This window comes from Barbus barbus (assembly GCF_936440315.1).
Source record: "Barbus barbus genome assembly, chromosome: 8".
NCBI classification, from domain to species: domain Eukaryota; kingdom Metazoa; phylum Chordata; class Actinopteri; order Cypriniformes; family Cyprinidae; genus Barbus; species Barbus barbus.
The window spans coordinates 27,907,467-27,926,950 of record NC_136736.1 but is presented as its reverse complement, the minus strand read 5'-3'; the positions used below and the strand labels follow the sequence as shown (position 1 = coordinate 27,926,950).

Below are 19,484 nucleotides of genomic sequence, written 5' to 3'. Positions count from 1 at the left end.
ATTTTTACATGGGTTTAAAATATTTATATGAGTTTAAAACCCATGATTCATACATGGGTTTAAAATAACATACAACACTTACTGAAAAAAGATTAACTATTTTATGTTTCCACATTAACCGACATTAGAGACTAATGAACATGCAAATGTTGAAATGTTAAATTACTGAAATATTAAATAAATCAGGGGGTATTTCAAGCAAATATTTTACAAATAAGGGGTTTGGTTGACAATAAAGCTTGGGAACTTTTGTAGAAAACTTGCATATACATCTTGAAAATTTACAGTGGCGAAAAAAAAAAAAAGTAAAAATTTAATTAGACTTGAGACTGAATATCTTCCTTTATTAAACTGCTGTAAAAAGGTCTCAAACTGTTACACAGTATATTCTCAATAGCAATCTACTATATTCTCTTCACTCTGCTGGGCAGCTGAAAGAATGTCGTCCATTAGTGATCGGGGGGAATTCACAACATGATCACTACTTAACGTCAACATCCTCTGCATGTCATCTAGATCTAGAATCTGCAGTATCTTGGGTAGGCTAATGTCATTGATGCATTGTAGACCACAGTCCGTTCCTTCATCAGATCCTGTAACTCCATATGTGACACACACAGATGCTTTGGCCTGTTGTTTGTTGAGGTATCTTCTCTGCACCTCATCCCCCCATCTGTTCCCACATACATTTAAGACAAGAATGCTGTGATCCAAATCTGCAGTCTCAGCAGTAAGTGTTCTGAGTTTGACCAAGAGTGCACAGGCTTTCTCACAAACTGGTCTGTCACAGTCAAACAAGCTGTTAAACAGCAAGTCAAACAGCCCAAAATCTTTAAACTTGATCAAGGCTTGCGTAAAGTGCGTCTCTTCGGAGGAACCGAAGTTCTGGACTGCGTACGGACAGCAGGTCAGTGTCTTCTCCATCAACACTTCTGCTAGCTCCAGTGTGTGCATTTTCACTTCCCAGTCAAAATCGTTGCCTCCCAGTGACAGGATGGAGCTCAGGGACGACTCCAGGGCTGTTACGAGGTGTGATCCTTTCAGCCATGATGTGAAAGTTTGGACCACTGCTCTACGAGGAAAGCCCTCTGTGTCCTGAGAGAGAATGTCCATCATCTGCACCAAAGCCTCCTCCTAAAGTCCAATGTTACATAAAAAACCATGTGATTAGACTGAGAAACTAAACAAAACCAAGAATATCAACATGCTGCCAAGCTTCAGATCATTAAAATGATCAATAAGCTACAATTACACAAATACACAAGATCAGGAAGGTGTTGTAGACTCTGGTGGTCCAAACTTTTCATTTTAAAGGCATATCAAATGAGTCAACCAGTTGACTCAAATCTGGTCAACTGGTGGGTTGCAACAGTCAGTTTAATTCTTGATTAGTGGAGAACAGACTGTTTATGAATTATGTAGTTTAAAGGGATAGTTCATCCAAAAATGAAAATGATCCCATGATTTACTCATCCTCAAGCCATCCAAGGTGTATCTGACTTTGTTCTATCAGACGAGTACAATTGGAGTTATATTAAAAAAAATGTCCTGGCTCTTCCAAGCTTTTTAATGGCAATGAATGGTGGTGAGATTTTGAAGCAAAATAAACTGGGTCCATCCATCATAAAAAGTATCACTTTAGAAAAATGCAGGACCATTCTAAAGATTGTATTTGAAGAGCTGGAATTATGTAAAATGAGTAGTTGTCTCACCAGAAGTTTGCTATTGCTCACAAGCACCGTCTGATGGAAAGAAGCAGTAACTGCCTCCCCGACAGCAGCCACAGCACTTGCTCTGACATAGCCTTCTGCATCTGCCAGTGCAGAAAGGAGAACGGAGACCATACCGCTGGTGTGGAGAGCTTCAGTGAAACCACTGTTATCTGGGAGAAAGAGACAAGAAGTACAATAATAGGAATGAAAATGATCACTAAAATAGTCTGCACAGCAATAACTGATATAATGTAAGTGTAGAGATAAATATGCTTGTGGTACCATTGAGGGCAGCAGTCAGCTGGGTGATGAACTCTAGTGTGGAGTCTCTCACTTCCCATCGCAAATCACACATCCGTTTCTCCAATACAGGAAAGAGGTCTGCAAAATACACAAGCAAGCTTCATGATCATCTACTGACAAAATGTCAGCACATCGAGATGTTTCATTTCAAAACAATAGGTTCATATTTGTTTCTTTTCAAGGGATTGTTCATCCAAAAATGATTTCCTCATGTCATCCCAAACCTGTATACAGTGTTGGGTGTAATTAGGTACTGTAATTTAATTACTTTTCCTTTGAAAAAGTAAAGAAAGGGATTACTCTTGTTTTTTTCTGTAATTTAATTAGTTACTTTTATGCAATTGAACTTAATACTGACTAGATATAGACTGTAGAACATTCATATACAATACAATAGTGGATTTAACAAACATTTTAAGTCTAACCTTAAAATACATGCTTTTTATGTAACCTTCTCACTTTAAATACTTTGGTGAGTTAATAAGAATATTGGTAAGACTTTAGTGTCCAGTTCTCACTATTAACTAGTTGGTTATTAGCATGAATATTACTGGGATATTGGCTGTTTATTATTACTTAAAAACACATATTAATGTCTTATTCTGCAAGACCTTATTCTAAATCTTTAAAGTCCTTGCACACTGAGTCCGAAATTTTCGTATATGCATTTTTTTGTTTTTTTTTCATATTCGTCATCCTTTTCTATCAAAATGCTTGATACGGATGCGAAAACACAGAAAATCGAACGTGATCCAAAAATTTTTTTTATGACAGACGAAAGTTTCGGAGGCAATGTGTAAACGTGATTGACATAACGTGAGGTCGTATTTATTTTTCAACGTGTGAAAATTTCAGACTCAGTGTGCAATGACCTTTAATCCTACCCAACTTAACTACTTTACTAAGTATTAATAAGCAGTAATTAAGGGAAAGGGGAAATGGTGTGTGGCCAAGTATGGTGACCCATACTCGGAATTTGTGCTGTGCATTTAACCCATCCAAGTGTACATACAGTAGTGAACATACACCCGGAGCAGTGGGCATCCAATGATGCGGTGCCCGGGGAGCAGTTGGGGGTTTGGTGCCTTGCTCAAGGGTCTCACCTCAGTCGTGGTATTGAGGGTGGAGAGAGTGTTGGTTATTCACTCCCCCCACCTACAATCCCTGCCGGACCTGAGACTCGAACCCATGACCTTCGGGTTACAAGTCCAACTCTCTATCCATTAGGCCACGACCGAGTATATTGAGGCAAACGTCATAGTTAATAGATAAATGGATAATTGGTCTCTAATCTAAAGTGTAACCAGAATAATTTATGTAGTTATCTATTATTTATTTGAAAGAATTAAAATAACCGTTTCATGTCTATATAGTCATGTCTGTTAGAGCTCCTCACCATGGCTGATAAACTGCAGGAGATCAGGTAAAGGCGAACACACAATCCAACTTTTAACGGCCTGAAATGTTTTCTTCAAGACCTTGGAAATCACAGAAAGCTTTAAGTAAATAAGGCGTTTCAACAACCAATCAGCTTTGAAGCAGCTAATATTAGTAACATACAGTATACGAATATGCACATACTTACTGTGGCATGGGAATCTGGACTCTGTAAATAGTCCAAGAGAACACCAAATATGTCCTTTCTTAAATCCAGGTTTTCTGGATATAGAAAGATTGATCAGATAATAAAACCATTCAACATTAACCCTGATCGCTTTCAAGGTCAATGATGCCAAAACCAGGGCTGTCACTGACCTCTAAACTTTTTTTTTTTTTCAAATAAGTAACTAAAAACATTCAATTTATAGTTTTAATTAAAAAAGTAATATACTTTTGGTTTTGCCTTGGGTTATAGATTCAAAATCAATGTCTGCCAGCATAATATATCATCTCCCATGTAACTACAAAATACACATATACACTCACCTAAAGGATTATTAGGAACACCTGTTCAATTTCTCATTAATGCAATTATCTAATCAACCAATCACATGGCAGTTGCTTCAATGCATTTAGGGGTGTGGTCCTGGTCAAGAAAATCTCCTGAACTCCAAACTGAATGTCAGAATGGGAAAGAAAGGTGATTTAAGCAATTTTGAGCGTGGCATGATTATTGGTGCCAGACGGGCCGGTCTGAGTATTTCACAATCTGCTCAATTACTGGGATTTTCACGCACAACCATTTCTAGGGTTTACAAAGAATGGTGTGAAAAGGGAAAAACATCCAGTATGCGGCAGTCCTGTGGACGAAAATGCCTTGTTGATGCTAGAGGTCAGAGGAGAATGGACCGACTGATTCAAGCTGATAGAAGAGCAACTTTGACTGAAATAACCACTCGTTACAACCGAGGTATGCAGCAAAGCATTTGTGAAGCCACAACACGCACAAGCTTGAGGCGGATGGGCTACAACAGCAGAAGACCCCACCGGTACCACTCATCTCCACTACAAATAGGAAAAAGAGGCTACAGTTTGCACGAGCTCACGAAAATTGGACGGTTGAAGACTGGAAAAATGTTGCCTGGTCTGATGAGTCTCGATTTCTGTTGAGACATTCAGATGGTAGAGTCAGAATTTGGCGTAAACAGAATGAGAACATGGATCCATCATGCCTTGTTACCACTGTGCAGGCTGGTGGTGGTGGTGTAATGGTGTGGGGGATGTTTTCTTGGCACACTTTAGGCCCCTTAGTGCCAATTGGGCATCGTTTAAATGCCACGGCCTACCTGAGCATTGTTTCTGACCATGTCCATCCCTTTATGACCACCATGTACCCATCCTCTGATGGCTACTTCCAGCAGGATAATGCACCATGTCACAAAGCTTGAATCATTTCAAATTGGTTTCTTGAACATGACAATGAGGTCACTGTACTAAAATGGCCCCCACAGTCACCAGATCTCAACCCAACAGAGCATCTTTGGGATGTGGTGGAACGGGAGCTTCGTGCCCTGGATGTGCATCCCACAAATCTCCATCAACTGCAAGATGCTATCCTATCAATATGGGCCAACATTTCTAAAGAATGCTTTCAGCACCTTGTTGAATCAATGCCACGTAGAATTAAGGCAGTTCTGAAGGCGAAAGGGGGTCAAACACAGTATTAGTATGGTGTTCCTAATAATCCTTTAGGTGAGTGTGCATTGTTTAATCAGGTTGTTTCATGTATCAACTAATTTATTTACTGTATTTATGCAAAAATATTGTGTATATTGATAAGGATACCTTTTATATTTATGATAATATGGCTTACTCATCACAGCCTCACCTTCATACACACTGAGTGCACTTAATGTATCCAGGCCACACCTCTGAACCTTGCAGCAGCCAATCAGGTGAGTGAATGTATTAATATGTAGCAAAGGGGAGGGGCAATGCCCAGAGCACATCCTCAGAAGCAACACCACAGAACTGGTGATCGAGTGAATGGAAATATCTTCAAAGAGGTATTTCTAGCAAAAGAAGGATACACATTTCATTGTGTAGTACACGCATTACCATATTTAAATTGATTGCCACAGACTTTACAGCGAAATAAACATAGACAATGAAAAAATCTGTAGAATGCTTATGGGCCAGACATTTTGAATTTGAACCTTTAACTTAACACAGTGCCTTAAAAACATTCCGTTCATGGTCAAAGCCATTCATCTACAGCACATTTACATAGAAAAACATTTGAAAAAGCAGTGCAATGGAACACAAGAAAGTGTTCAGTGTGAACCAGCCCTAAGAAATTCTTTACTGGAGTGACAGTCTAAGCAAAAGTCTACTTACTGTGTGTGCTAGCTGAGCTAGGCTTGATAAACTCTGCATGAGGAGGGAAATACATGAGGCTTTCTGGGATAGCTGTTCCTTCAGGACTACATTCATTTCCTTTTCTGCTTGAGTCTGTGTTGACACACACTGCAGGGGAAGCATGATGATATCCATAGCCTTCCTCTTTAAAACCTCAGGACTAAAGGATAAAGTGAGAGAGAAAACCTGAGTGAATAATACAACACAAAACAGACTGCTAGTTCAAATGTGTGTATTTTGCAATATGTATATGTACAAAAGTCTAGGGTAATCACCATTTCTCCAGCTTTACAATAAGTGCCGCACACTGAAAACACTCCTTTCTGTTTCCATCGCCCAACATGGCTTCTAATAACTCCTCCACTTTATGCTCTGATTGGCTGAGCAGAGGCGTCCTGTAACAAAAACCTTAATTGTTTAAATTTAATATCAACAGTTACAAAAGCATCTCTGAGAATAACACCGAGTACATATTAAAGAATATACATTGTTGTAAAGTCTTGCCTTCAACAGGCAAACTATAGTAATATTGTACAGCATAATAATCCGTAAATGAAATGAGAAATGTGCAAAAATACATTTAAAAATGTAATATTACCACTTTAACTACAAAAATTAGAATAATGAGGATTAATTAATGTAACCTGTTGAAATATGTAAGGGATAATATACATGTTTCATTATCATGAAACTACTTACCAAATAAATAATTGCATGGACAAGAAACATAGAATATACACTACTGGACAAAATTTTGTAATAATTAAGTTCTTCTATTTTTATATATTTTTAAAATGTAGTTTATTCCTGTGATGGCAAAGCTAAATTTATTTGCAAAATGTTATTACAATTTAATATTTTTATTCAAATGTATTTTAAATTTGTAATTTATTCCTGTGATAGCAAAGCTGAATTTTCAGCAGCCATTGCTCCAGTTTTCTTTGTCACATAATCCTTTAGAAATCATTGTATTGTCATCAATAATTCTAAATCATAAATAATTCTTGCAATCACAGGAATAAATTATTTATAAAAATTAAATAGAATTCTGAAATTTAAATTAAATATTACTGTTTGTACTGTATTTTTAATACTTCATTATTCCACACTTTTGACTGGTAGTGTATGCTATTATAATGATTTTTTTTTCTAATATAAGGATTTCAACTTCAATGAATAGATATATAAATTGTAACAAATGCCCTATTCAACTCACCTCACAGCAGCTTCTAGAACAGTTATCAGAGTCTGAATCAATGATTCAGACCCCCTGTTGACCAAGACTTCCAGGGGTACTAGCACATCTTTCCACAGCGTGCTTCTGATAGGCTCTCCACACTGAGAGAGAACCAGTGACAGAAGCCGTAAGCCCTGGAGGACCTGAGGATGATCCTCTGAGCTCAACGCCTCAACCACTGCATTCATAATCACAGAGGAGACCAAGACACAATCAGGCCTCAAAGATGATTCACTTGATCCCACTACATCACTGCCGTTGGCCATGTTTGATGATGTGAGAAAATGTAGGATATGCACTAACAGCTGATTAGCCAAACAGGCAACAAACAGACTCCTGTCGTTCTGCAGCTGGAGAACGACTTTGATGAGTCCTGTGGACACAACAGCATTCATAATAACACTTAAAACTTGAAAGGTTCAATAATATTTTTTTCATTCTTTCAATCCAAAAATTATTCAGACACCAGATATAATTTTTGATATATCTTTTTACTAGTGGGTGCAGGACACTGTAGTTCATTTATGTTAGTGAGGACAGCAAAATAAAATGCACTGTGACATATTATACCCAAAGATTCTTCATACAGTGGACTACCAGTAGCACTGATAAAACTTTGGGACCAAAAAAATGATTCAGACACTTTGACCTGACCATGTTTGGCTTAAGTGTTAAGTGTGCTAATGCGACATTTTTACACCACAGACTGAACAAAATTAACCACTGCTTGGTAACTGGTTGACCTAAATTGGTTTTATCTAATAGTTTACTTAAAGCTGTCAGCTTAGAAGAGCAGCCTAATTCATTATATACCTTTCTATCAAAGTTATCTGATATTATCAAGATGAATTTGTTCTGAAGCAGTTTAACTCTGAGTTCTTGTCATATTTTATTACCATTGTCTAAACTATAGTGAATAAACTGTGATTATGTGTGAAATGTTGAAGCTGTTTGAAGAAATTTTGGTTTGACTGTGCTTTCTGAATAATTTTGGAGCTGTTCTCACCATTTCCACACATGAAGTCCAAGGCTTGCTGGTGTTTCAGCATATTCAACAGTCCCTGCAGCCAGCCACTGCGAACTGAGGCATCCTCCCAGAGATCACACACACCCCAGGCTTCCCGCTCAAGCACACACGCCAAAAGACCTCCCTCCTGATCTCCATAAACAGACAACACATAAACCGGATGTTATTGGAAAACGCTGCAAACTGCAAAGTATATCATTGTACTTTTTGTTGTTGTTTTGTGTGTGTTTGTGTGTGTGTGTGTGTGTGCTAGACCAGAGCTGAGAAATATTGTATTGGGTAGAAATTGCTATTTGTATGTATGTATGTATATAGAGAGAGAGAGAGAGAGAGAGAGAGAGAGAGAGAGAGAGAGGGAGAGATACACATATATATATAGATATGTGAAAATATTGTGGAAGCTGTCTCACATCAAGCCAGTGGAATCCCTGCGTTGTGGCAGCCAGAAGTCCAGTCAGTTTGAGGGTGAAAGACAGGATAGCAGGATCTGTACTTTTAGACGTACAAACACTGGAAATGAACTCCAAGAGGCACGGCTGATGCTGTAAAAGCACCTGTCCATTACCTGAAGAAACATACTAGTTACCTATACAGTAGATGCACTACAAGTACTACAATACATACAATGTGTTACTCTTCCAAAACTTCCCCAAAATATATCAATTTGATCCCAGGTTACTTACTTTGGCTGTGCAGCGCTTTGAACCAATCGAGCAGCTTCTCTAAAGAGGTGTCATCGGGTGGAGACTGCTTTGGGTCGACCAGCACCAGGCAGACCGCTGGCAGCAAAGATAAGCACTCACTGTCCATGATATCAAAGTCCCTGGATCACCAGCACAGAGTTTCTCCAAACAGAACAAGGCTGTTTAATGTAGTACTCTGACAATCATATTGGAAGTAGCATAGCAACAATAAAATATGTAAGTTACCTTGACACAACAGGGTAACGTTACGTAAGTATGGAGAAATTATTCAAACATTTATCAAACGTTAACTATAATGAGGAAAAACACCCATTTATCACATTTAAAACAGCTCGATATCAAAGTTGGCTGCACTTACTGTACTTTCGCTCCGTACGGCGAGCAGGAAAGGACACAAATATGACATCCTGAGCGTTGACGCCTCTAGCGGTGTTTGCGTAAATTCGACGCATTTTAATGTTCTTGAATAGTGTAACCGCCTCGCACTCACTCGCATGGTTACAGCAGCAGACGCTTCGAGAGTTCCTAGCTGCGCAGTCAGGAGGCAGCCAGCATCAACATTATCTGACGCATTTCTACTAGTTGTGTAACTAAAAGCAATCACACTGCATCATACTCAACCATTCCAGCTCGTCAAATGCAGGATACGGTAAATATGGCGGCTGAATCGGAATTTGATGAAGAAGAGGAGCCTTCGTTCAGCGAACCGGAGGATTTTGTGGATGACATCGATGATGAAGGTAAAGAGGATGCAATGAAATCCGCTGCGCGCGCGGCCTCAACGCAAGACATCAGATCAACTAGAACTGCTATATAAAACAAAAAAATCCTGAGCAATAATATGACATCTTTCTTTAATGTTTATTTCTAGGCGCTTAGAATAAAAGGACAATGTCTGATAATTTGACAGCAAGCACTGTCATATGTGTCATGCATCATCTGTCATTTTTTTTATATTCATTCAGTTCTGTTTTTGCCGGGCCTTGCAAATAATTTACATGGTTTCCGCCAGAATACATTTATTTTAATCAAAAAAATATTACATTTGTAAATGAATAAAATGTTTAATAAACTGTATATTAAGGCATCACGTGATATTTTTTATATGATGCTAATAAAACCATTAAATAAATAAAACATTCGAAAAAAAAATATTTCACCAAAAATGTGACCCTGGAACACAAACCAGTCTTAAGTAGCACCGGTATATTTGTAGCCATAGCCAAAAATGCATTGTATGGGTCAAAATATTTATTTATATTTATTTTTATTTTATTTTTTTATTTTTTTCCTTTATTTATTTTATTTAATTTCTGTATTTTCTTAAATGGGTGGGTATAGAGTATTTACAGAGTGTTAACTTTTAGTTTTAGTTACTTTTTCTTATTTGTAAGTCGCTTTGGACAAAAGCGTCTGCTAAATGACTAAAAGTAAAGTAAAAGTAAGTAAAATTATCCATTTTTCTTTTATGGCAAAAATCATTAGGATATTTAGTAAAGATCATGTTCCATGAAGATATTTTGTAAATTTCTTACTGTAAATATATCAAAACTTAATTTTTGATTTGTAATATGCATTACTAAGAGCTTAATTTTTTGCACCCTCAGATTCCAGGGTCACAATTGTTCTTTACATGGAAACATTTAAATTAACTGGTTAATTAATATTATTTAAAATTACTGAATCCACTTGACTATATTAGGTTGCACTTAATTGTCAGATTAAGTTTTTTGTGTGTTTGCACTTTTAAAGAAATAATAATGATTTTAAGGAAAGGAAAGGACGTGATGTGTGGCCAAGTATGGTGTCCCATACTTGGAATTTGTGCTGTGCATTTAACCCATCCAAGTGTACACACAGTAGTGAACATACACCCGGAGCAGTGGGCAGCCAATGCTGCGGCGCCCGGGGAGCAGTTGGGGGTCCGGTGCCTTGCTCAAGGGCACCTCAGTCGTGGTATTGAGGGTGGAGAGAGCGCTGGACATTCACTCCCCCCACCTACAATCCCTGCTGGACCTGAGACTCAAACCCGCAACCTTCAGGTTACAAGTCCGACTCTCTATCCATTAGGTCACGACTGCCCTCAATTTATTAGAATTTTATAATAGTATTTTTTTTATTTTGAGAACAGTATGGTAAGGGTGCAAAAAAAATCAGATTTTTTTTCTCTACTGAGGCTAAACTACTTACTTTACGGCAATTGTAGGATCTATTTTATGAAATATCACATTTTAAATTTTAATGCAGGTATTAAATTAACATCGTTAAATTTTTTGTATAATATGTTTTCCAGTAGCCCAATTTCTACTAATGATTGGTTATCTGTGTTGATTTGTGCAGAGTTGTTGGAGGATGTTTTGAGGGAGAGACCTTTGGAGGCTGATGGGATTGATTCGGTGGTTGTGGTGGACAACGTTCCCCAGGTGGGACCTGAACGTCTAGAGAAACTGAAAAATGTGATCCATAAAATCTTCTCCAAGTTTGGAAAAATCACAAATGAATTTTACCCTGAAGCAGCTGGGACGACAAAGGGGTAAGTTACAGACTTAAATTTGACATTTTATCAGATAAAACTATAAACTATGATCGCAATGATTCTGATTTTTGTATAGACCATGATTTAGTGATAAATGTGAAATGTTCTCAGGTATATCTTTCTGGAGTACGCGTCTCCTAACCAGGCTCTGGAAGCTGTTAAGAATGCAGATGGCTACAAGCTGGACAAACAACACACATTCAGAGTCAATCTGTTCACTGATTTTGATAAGTATGTTTTCAGAGGGTTTCATGTGTTTAGAAGATCATAACTGGTTATGACTGGCTTATGACTGTTTTTTGGCGAGCTGAAAAAAATGACAGCTTTCTGTTACTATACAAATATTGAGGTTCACTAGTGATTCAGATCTTACGGACCATTTATCTGTGTGTTTTTCAGGTACATGAATATCAGTGACCAGTGGGAAACCCCTGAAAACCAGCCATTTAAAGACTTTGTACATACTTCTGCTTCTGTTATTTGAGATATATATATATATATATATATATATAATGATAAAATATACATATATATATATATATCACGCTTAGCTTTAAAGATTTATCTGTGCCTGCATTGTCTTTATACTTAAAAACGTGGTATTGTAAAGAGCCAGGAATGAGACATTTCAAGATTATTGGACTATGGGTGTGCGAGTTTGGCCTTTTCTTTTCTTTTTTTTAATGTTTTTACCCAATGACAATGGCATTACATTATTTTCTGTCACTGTTTACCAGGGCAACATGAGGCACTGGCTGGAGGATCCAGACTGTCGTGATCAATACAGTGTAATTTATGAATCGGGAGAGCGGACTGCCATATTTTCCAATGACCCGAAGGAGCCGATTCTGGTTGAAGAGAGGGCTGTGAGCACATTTCCTTTAAAACAAACTTGTTTCAGGGTTATTTTAGTATTATTTATTTACTATTAAATAATGAATATAAACGGATTTGCTTAAGTGTTGTTTTAACTATTTTAGAGGGCTTTAGTGTTAGTATTATTTATATGCTAAAATATGATTAATATTTCGAATTTGAATGTTTTCAGTTTTAATCTTAATTAATTAGTTTAGTTTGTTTTTTAGTTTTAGTTTTGTGTTTTTTGTTTTAATTTAAAAAAAAAAAAATTATTTTTTTTTTTTTTTTACCCCCGGTTTCACAGACAAGGCTTAAGCTAGTCCCAGACTAAAATGCATGTTTGAGCTGTTTTAACTGAAAATATCTTGCTCTGACATATCTTAAAATATGTCAGTGTCATTGTTCTGTGTCAAGATGCACACCTTAAGTTTTCTTCTAAGGCATTTTTATAAAAGTTGCTTAAAAACCTTAATTTAACTAAGGCCTAGACATGGCTTAAGCTAAGCCCCGTTTGTGAAACCAGACCTTAATATTTTTATTTCAGTTTTAGTAGTTTTAGCACTTAAATTATTTTAAGCAAAATTTCTAATTTTAGTTTTTTTAATTTAGTTAGTTTTTTAAATCTAATATTTATGTAATTTTGGTTTATTTAAATTAGCAAAAACATTTCTTTAACATTTAATTAACAATAATAAAGCTGATTTGCTTTAAATTAGTATGTGTTTAAAACCCAGTCTTTTGAAAGTATAAAAATTTGATATTTGTTCTAGAGATTATCATCTAGACATCGATTGGTGGAATAGTAACGTTCAAATTACTCATCCACAGTATTTCATTTACAGTATTTATTAAATTTAAACACTTTTGATCACTAGGCTTGTAATTAATAATTACAATAAAAGTGTTTAATTTTTTGAGGTCTACACTTACTCTAAACTACTTTGTCACGTCATTCTACCAAGCAAATAAATGCGGTATAATCCTTACATTACTAACTCAGATTTGGATCTTTCTACAGTGCTGGACAGAGACTTATGTCCGCTGGTCACCCAAAGGGACGTATCTGGCTACCTTTCACCAACGAGGAATTGCATTGTGGGGTGGAGAGAAGTTCAAGCAGATACAGAGATTCAGCCACCAGGGTGTCTCTCTCATTGACTTCTCTCCATGCGAGAGGTAAACACCTGAGAAAGAGAGCGAGAGCAGCTATTACAGAGTCATGCATGTGAATAACACATTAAAAATATTTGTCAGGTATGTGGTGACTTTCAGCCCACTGGTGGACACTAAAGAGGACCCTCAGGCTATCATCATCTGGGACATCCTGACTGGACAGAAAAAACGTGGCTTCCATTGTGAGAGTTCGGCACACTGGCCTATTTTTAAGTGAGTGTTTTAACTGCCCTTTGTTTGTTCATGTTAATGTACCTATACTGTACCTATAATGTAAAGAGTTTCTAAATTGATTCTCTCACAGATGGAGTCAAGATGGAAAGTTCTTTGCCAGAATGACACAAGACACTTTGAGCATCTATGAAACCACAGTAAGACAAGGCATTATCTTTAATTAATATGCCTTTTTTGCATTTACTCTTTTATTTTTAATAAAATACCTTTGTTAATTTCTTCCAGTCAATGGGTCTGCTAGATAAGAAGAGTTTGAAAATAAGTGGAATAAAGTAAGTCTTAAACAACCTATGCAGTATTGTAGAAAGGCACAATTGTAATTTTAATATTATGCAAATACCGATATATATTTTTAAATATTTTGAGTTATTTATTCTATATATATATATATATATATACTGTTTTGCCATATTTAATATTATTTGTTTTAATTAAATATGTCTGTATAGTTTTTGTATTTCTTTTCATTTCCGTTATTTTGGAAATTGAACCTAATGAAGAAGAGAAATGATGTCACTATCTGAAATAAATTTATGTTTTTAATATTTTATTTTAGTTATTTATTTTTGTAAGTAACAATTTTTTATGGTTTTAGGGTCAACAAAAGAACTATAAGAGCAACTTGGAATCATTAAAAATTATCTGAGTGTTATCAGGAAGTCAGGTCTTTGTAAAATGCAACCCTAAAGTTTTTTCTTGTTCGACAGAGATTTTTCTTGGTCCCCGGGAGACAACATCATTGCCTTTTGGGTCCCGGAAGACAAGGACATTCCAGCCAGGCTGACGCTCATGCAGTTCCCGTCCCGTTTAGAGATTCGGGTGCGGAATCTATTCAACGTGGTGGACTGCAAGCTTCACTGGCAACGACAGGGTGACTACTTGTGTGTGAAGGTGGACCGAACACCCAGAGGAACACAGGTGTGTGTGTGTTTGTAGAAAGTCTTTATAGGACTTGTCTTCACCTGTCTTCATATTTCCCCTATTTGTTTTCTGTTCTTTAATAGGGTGTTGTCACAAACTTTGAGATTTTCCGCATGAGAGAGAAACAGGTTCCCGTTGATGTGGTAGAGATGAAAGGTAACCAAGACCTTTAATTTTCTTAAAGGCCTTAAAGAGCATTTAATAGTATATTGGACTACATATAACATCTGATCTTTATTAGAGAGCATCATTGCATTTGCCTGGGAGCCCAATGGCAGTAAGTTTGCAGTACTACATGGAGAATCACCCAGAATAAATGCCTCATTTTACCACGTCAAAAGCAACGGCAAGATTGATCTAATCAGTAAGTGCCAATCTTTTTTTTCACTTAAATTTAAGTTTTTATAGATGAAATCTATGTTAGTATATTTAATACTATATAAATCTATGTTAGTAATATTATCCTAATGGATTTGATATTCAGAAAAAAGTCTTGTGACTATTCTGTGGTTTTCCAGAGATGTTTGATAAGCAGCAGGCCAACAGTATCTTTTGGAGTCCTCAAGGTCAGTTCATGGTACTGGCAGGACTGCGGAGGTTAGTTTATATATTATATTATATTTATTGTACTATATTTAAATTGCAAATACCATTTAAAAGTTTGGTGTTTTTGTAAAATTGTTTTGTTTTTGACAGAAGTCTCTTAAGCTCATCAAGGCTGTATTTATTTGATCAAAAAGTCAAGTCAATATTATTTGTATAGCGCTTTTAACAATACAAATTGTGTCAAAGCAGCTTTACATCAGCTTGATTTAAAGCTGGGTGGCTTTATATCAGCTTTACAGTATTTAGACGGGGAAATAGTTTGTCGAACTAGTTTCATTCTCCTCTGGCCAGACAAAATCAGCAGTTTAAATCTAGGCTAAACCAGAGTCAGATTGTGCAAAGGACTCATCTGGTTCCTGTGGTCTTGTCCCGATGGCCGTCTTGGAGACAGGGTCTTCACTGGGGATCAGTCTCTGGGGCTCATCTAGGTGTCCTGGCTGTAGAGGTCATCTCTAGGTGCTGATCCACCATCTGATCTGGATACAGTCTGGATCTGGGTGGCCTCGGGATAAGAAAGAAACAGACTAATATTAGCGTAGATGCCATTCTTCTAACAATGTAACAAGTACATCGGGTGTTTTGGGAAGTGTTCCCGGTTCCGGCTGACCTAATTAATGCAGCCTAACAATCCTTTAACGGATTTGAATTATAGAAATGCGATAGTGTATTATGTGTAAACCAGGTTAAAGAGATGGGTCTTTAATCTAGATTTTAACTGACAGAGTGTGTCTGCTTCCCGAACAGTGTTAGGTAGATTGTTCCAGAGTTTGGGCGCCAAGTAGGAGAACGATCTCCCGCCCGCAGTTGATTTTGATATTCTAGGTATTATCAAATGGCCAGAGTTTTGAGATCGCAGCGGACCTGAAGGACTATAATGCGATAAGAGCTCACTCAAATACTCAGGTGCCAAACCATTCAGGGCTTTATAGGTAATTAGCAAGATCTTAAAATGTATACGATGTTTAATAGGGAGCCAGTGCAGTGTTGACAGAACCGGGCTAATGTGGTCATACTTCCTGGTTCTAGTAAGAACTCTAGCTGCTGCATTTTGAACCAGCTGGAGTTTGTTTATTAAACGTACAGAGCAACCACCCAATAAAGCATTACAATAATCTAGCCTCGAGGTCATGAATGCATGAATGAATGTTTCTGCATTTGACATTGAGAGCATAGGTCGTAATTTCGATATATTTTTAAGTTTTACAAATGCTAGAAACATGTTTTTCGAAGGAAAGATTGCTATCAAGAATATGCCTAGGTAAATAAGGTAAACAATTCAGCTTCCTTACTCCTGTCTTCAGTGTCACATGATCCTTCAGAAATCATAATATGCTGATTTCGTGCACAGAATTCCTTTATTATTTCCTATTTTTTTTATTTTTTTGCTTTTCAAATGTTTTTTTCTTCTTAAATAGTTATTGCTTGGCTTATACTGGTGATATTTCTCTTTTTCTGTGCAGTATGAATGGAGCTCTTGCATTTGTGGACTCGTCGGATTGTACTATTATGTATATTGCGGAGCATTACATGGCCTCTGATGTGGAATGGGACCCTACAGGCAGATATGTGGGGACTTCTGTTTCCTGGTGGAGCCACAAGGTAATATGGCATGTTCACTTCCTTAAGTTAATTTATTTTTATCCTCATAAAGTTTTTTCTTTTCTTTTTTTTATTTGCTGGTCATATATTTATGTACTCTGTATACAGGTGGACAATGCATACTGGCTTTGGACGTTCCAGGGACGTCTTCTGCAAAAGAACAACAAAGACCGATTCTGCCAGTTGCTATGGAGACCACGCCCTTCTGCATTACTCAGTCAAGAGCAAATAAAGGTGACGGCCTTTTCTGCTGTTCACATTTGTAACGTCTTCACACTATTTTGTATTATAAGAGCCTCACCCATAAAAATTGTAACATGGAGGTTTTGCTTATTTTAAAAGGAAATTAAGAAGGACCTCAAGAAGTACTCAAAAATCTTTGAGCAAAAGGACAGACTGAGCCAGTCTAAGGCTTCTAAGGTCAGTTTTTTCCTTCATAATGAGTGAAGGTGTTTAGCAGGATATTCTACTGTGTTTTAATGAGATATAAAAATCAATTCAACAGAAATATCTGTAACTAATTACATTGACATGTTTGTCTTTTTAATTGTAATTAATTAATTATCCATCCATTATTAACTTATTATTTATTTATCATTATTATTCATTTATTTTTAATTTATGTACATTTATTTATTATAAATGTGTTTATTTTATTAAAAATATACATTGTTTAATTGGCTTTGATTAATTTGCTCTGTATTTACACACACACACACACACACACACACACATATATATATATATATATATATAAATATCCATCTTCAAGAAACAGCTAAAAACAGATCTCTTCCAATTACACTTGACCCTCTAACACTAGCAATCTCTATTCTATTTCTGTTATCTATTTGTTTTCTTTTTATTTATTATTAAAAAAAATTACCCTCTAACAGTAGCAATCTCTATTATTTTGCTGTTCTTTCGACTTCTTTTTATTTGTTGTAAAAACAACAACCTTGCTATGTGTTCTGCATTAGACTAACCAAGACTTGTCACAGCATTTACATATTATTGCTGTTTTGTTGGTTTTGATTGCTTCTATTTTTCTCATACTTAAGTTGATTCGGATAAAATCGTCTGCTAAATGACTAAATGTAAATAATATACTAAATGTATATATACACACACACACACATTTAGTCATTTAGCAGATGCTTTTATCCAAAGCGACTTAATAACGTTTAATTTTACAATGTTTCTGTAATGCTCTTGATGCAGGAGTTAGTGGATAAACGTCGTTTGATGATAGAAGAATACAGGCGGTACAAAGACAATGCCATTCAGCTTTACAATCAACAGAGGGAGCTGCGCCTTCAGCTCAGAGGAGGTGAGAAACACTGTCCTTTTTTACATCCTCATCCTCTATTAACATGTATTTCCATCAGCTAAACATTGAATTATTATCTCTCAGGTGTGGACACAGATGAACTGGACAGCAATGTGGAGGACTGGGAAGAGGAAACCATCGAGTTCTTTATCAGTGAAGAGATCGTTAATCTTGGAGACCTGGAGTAGATGTACATAGAAAGCACTGTTGTTTCCAGCTATGAGACAAAATACTCCCCCCCCCCCCCCCCCCCCCCCAGAGAGTGCCACAGGTCCTTTACACGTGCTTTGTATGAGAGACACACTAAGTATGCTTACATGCACAGTTACAATCAAGCTGGGTTGAAGTTCACACAAGTGCATAATCAAATATTTAAAGGATGAAATACTTTGCACAACTGGGCTGATATGATTTCAGTCGGACTAAATCATTTACAGGACATTTTAAACAGATAAATGATTGTTTTAGTCTGACTAAAATCAAAATGCATGTAAACACACTGACTAATTCATTTTCAGTATATTCCTGCTGATAAGGGATGTTGTTTGATTCTAATATGAATTTTAAGTAAAAGCTCATATAGTTCATAACCTCCCTTCATACAATTTTTTAGTAGGAATCACTGAAAGGAGTAAAAGGCAGCGGTTTATCATTTGCAGTTCTTACTAACAGAGCAAGACATTTCTCAATAACCAGTGGTACTGTTTTGTGGGTAATCATTTCTGAAAACAAAACCTGTCTGATTCAAGAGAGGAATTTCTTTTGTATTGTGGTCTGGTCTTTTGTATAAGTACATTTTGGAAATCTTTCATAATGCATTTTCCCCCACCATTATTCCAATGGAAATACATATAGTCTTCACGGATCCTTCAGTAGTGACTTGGCACGTCGGTGTGCTGCAGTATCAGGATGAATAATGTGAATCCAAGCTGCCCTTAATTAAAAATTATTTTTAAATTATGAGGGAATTTTACAACATTTGTTAGGCAAGTGTAATTTATGACATTAGCAAGAATGAGTCTTTCACAAGTACCATCACATTTTTTATATGAACATTTTCTTTGTATTTTATTTAATTTACTTAATGTTTTATTTTACTTCAATTTCCCACAAACTCCATACTAACCTACAAGAATGTGTATGTTTAATCCTATAATAAATGTAAATGACTTGATGTTTCCCCTGTGGTTGAATGTTTTAAAAACTAATTTGTTGCATTAATGTTGTGTTTGTTTCATGCCCCCCCATCAAGTATCCACCTTTTTCAGCTTAACTTAATGTGCCAGGCTTCCGGTGACATTCGCTTCTGTACAGAAACAGTCCTTTATGCTTAATTATATTGCAAACGCATATTTAATTATCATATTATTCTAATGCATTATTATAGTAACAAACACACTGGTTTGTACGAAAAAAAAATAATTTTACAGTTTACTGCTCTCTAGC

The 19,484-nt window shown here is 36.4% G+C and overlaps 2 protein-coding genes across 5 annotated transcripts; one reads left to right on the top strand and one right to left on the bottom strand.

Moving 5' to 3' along the window:
• Positions 1-318: 318 nt before the first annotated feature.
• On the bottom strand, positions 319-9,738 carry LOC306874135 (BRCA1-associated ATM activator 1-like). Of its 4 annotated transcripts, none has more exons than XM_079423939.1 (13): positions 9,140-9,738; positions 8,761-8,922; positions 8,488-8,642; positions 8,057-8,204; positions 7,030-7,423; positions 6,089-6,208; positions 5,793-5,973; positions 5,284-5,467; positions 3,601-3,674; positions 3,412-3,493; positions 1,995-2,093; positions 1,713-1,882; positions 319-1,134 (listed from the first exon to the last, which is right to left on the bottom strand). In XM_079423939.1, the coding sequence occupies exons 2-13, from the start codon at positions 8,885-8,887 to the stop codon at positions 391-393; spliced, it is 2,478 nt and encodes an 825-aa protein (XP_079280065.1). In that variant the 5' UTR covers positions 8,888-8,922; positions 9,140-9,738; the 3' UTR covers positions 319-390. The 4 variants fall into 4 exon arrangements, with proteins under 4 accessions (XP_079280065.1, XP_079280062.1, XP_079280064.1 ...); XM_079423936.1 differs by having other exon boundaries at positions 8,761-8,956; positions 9,140-9,549; XM_079423938.1 differs by having other exon boundaries at positions 8,761-8,939; positions 9,140-9,212.
• LOC306874136 (eukaryotic translation initiation factor 3 subunit B-like) lies at positions 9,372-19,257 on the top strand. Its single transcript, XM_079423940.1, has 18 exons — positions 9,372-9,521; positions 11,122-11,314; positions 11,429-11,548; positions 11,717-11,774; positions 12,055-12,183; positions 13,194-13,351; positions 13,430-13,561; positions 13,653-13,719; positions 13,808-13,854; positions 14,290-14,500; positions 14,587-14,659; positions 14,745-14,867; positions 15,022-15,100; positions 16,570-16,708; positions 16,817-16,942; positions 17,051-17,128; positions 17,930-18,038; positions 18,123-19,257. Exons 1-18 carry the CDS (start codon positions 9,419-9,421, stop codon positions 18,224-18,226), a joined length of 2,049 nt encoding a protein of 682 aa, XP_079280066.1. The 5' UTR covers positions 9,372-9,418; the 3' UTR covers positions 18,227-19,257.
• The last annotated feature ends 227 nt before the right edge of the window (positions 19,258-19,484 follow it).

Excerpts from the sequence above, each read along its gene's own strand:
- LOC306874135 (XM_079423939.1), bottom strand. The coding sequence starts at position 8,887 with ATGGACAGTGAGTGCTTATCTTTGCTGCCAGCGGTCTGCCTGGTGCTG. Across the intron at positions 8,205-8,487 it reads AGGGATTCCACTGGCTTGAT|GAGGGAGGTCTTTTGGCGTG; the intron begins GTGAGACAGCTT and ends TATGGAGATCAG. Across the intron at positions 3,675-5,283 it reads TGCACTCAGTGTGTATGAAG|AAAACCTGGATTTAAGAAAG; the intron begins GTGAGGCTGTGA and ends TTCTATATCCAG.
- LOC306874136 (XM_079423940.1), top strand. The coding sequence starts at position 9,419 with ATGCAGGATACGGTAAATATGGCGGCTGAATCGGAATTTGATGAAGAA. Across the intron at positions 13,352-13,429 it reads GACTTCTCTCCATGCGAGAG|GTATGTGGTGACTTTCAGCC; the intron begins GTAAACACCTGA and ends AATATTTGTCAG. Across the intron at positions 14,868-15,021 it reads CGGCAAGATTGATCTAATCA|AGATGTTTGATAAGCAGCAG; the intron begins GTAAGTGCCAAT and ends GTGGTTTTCCAG.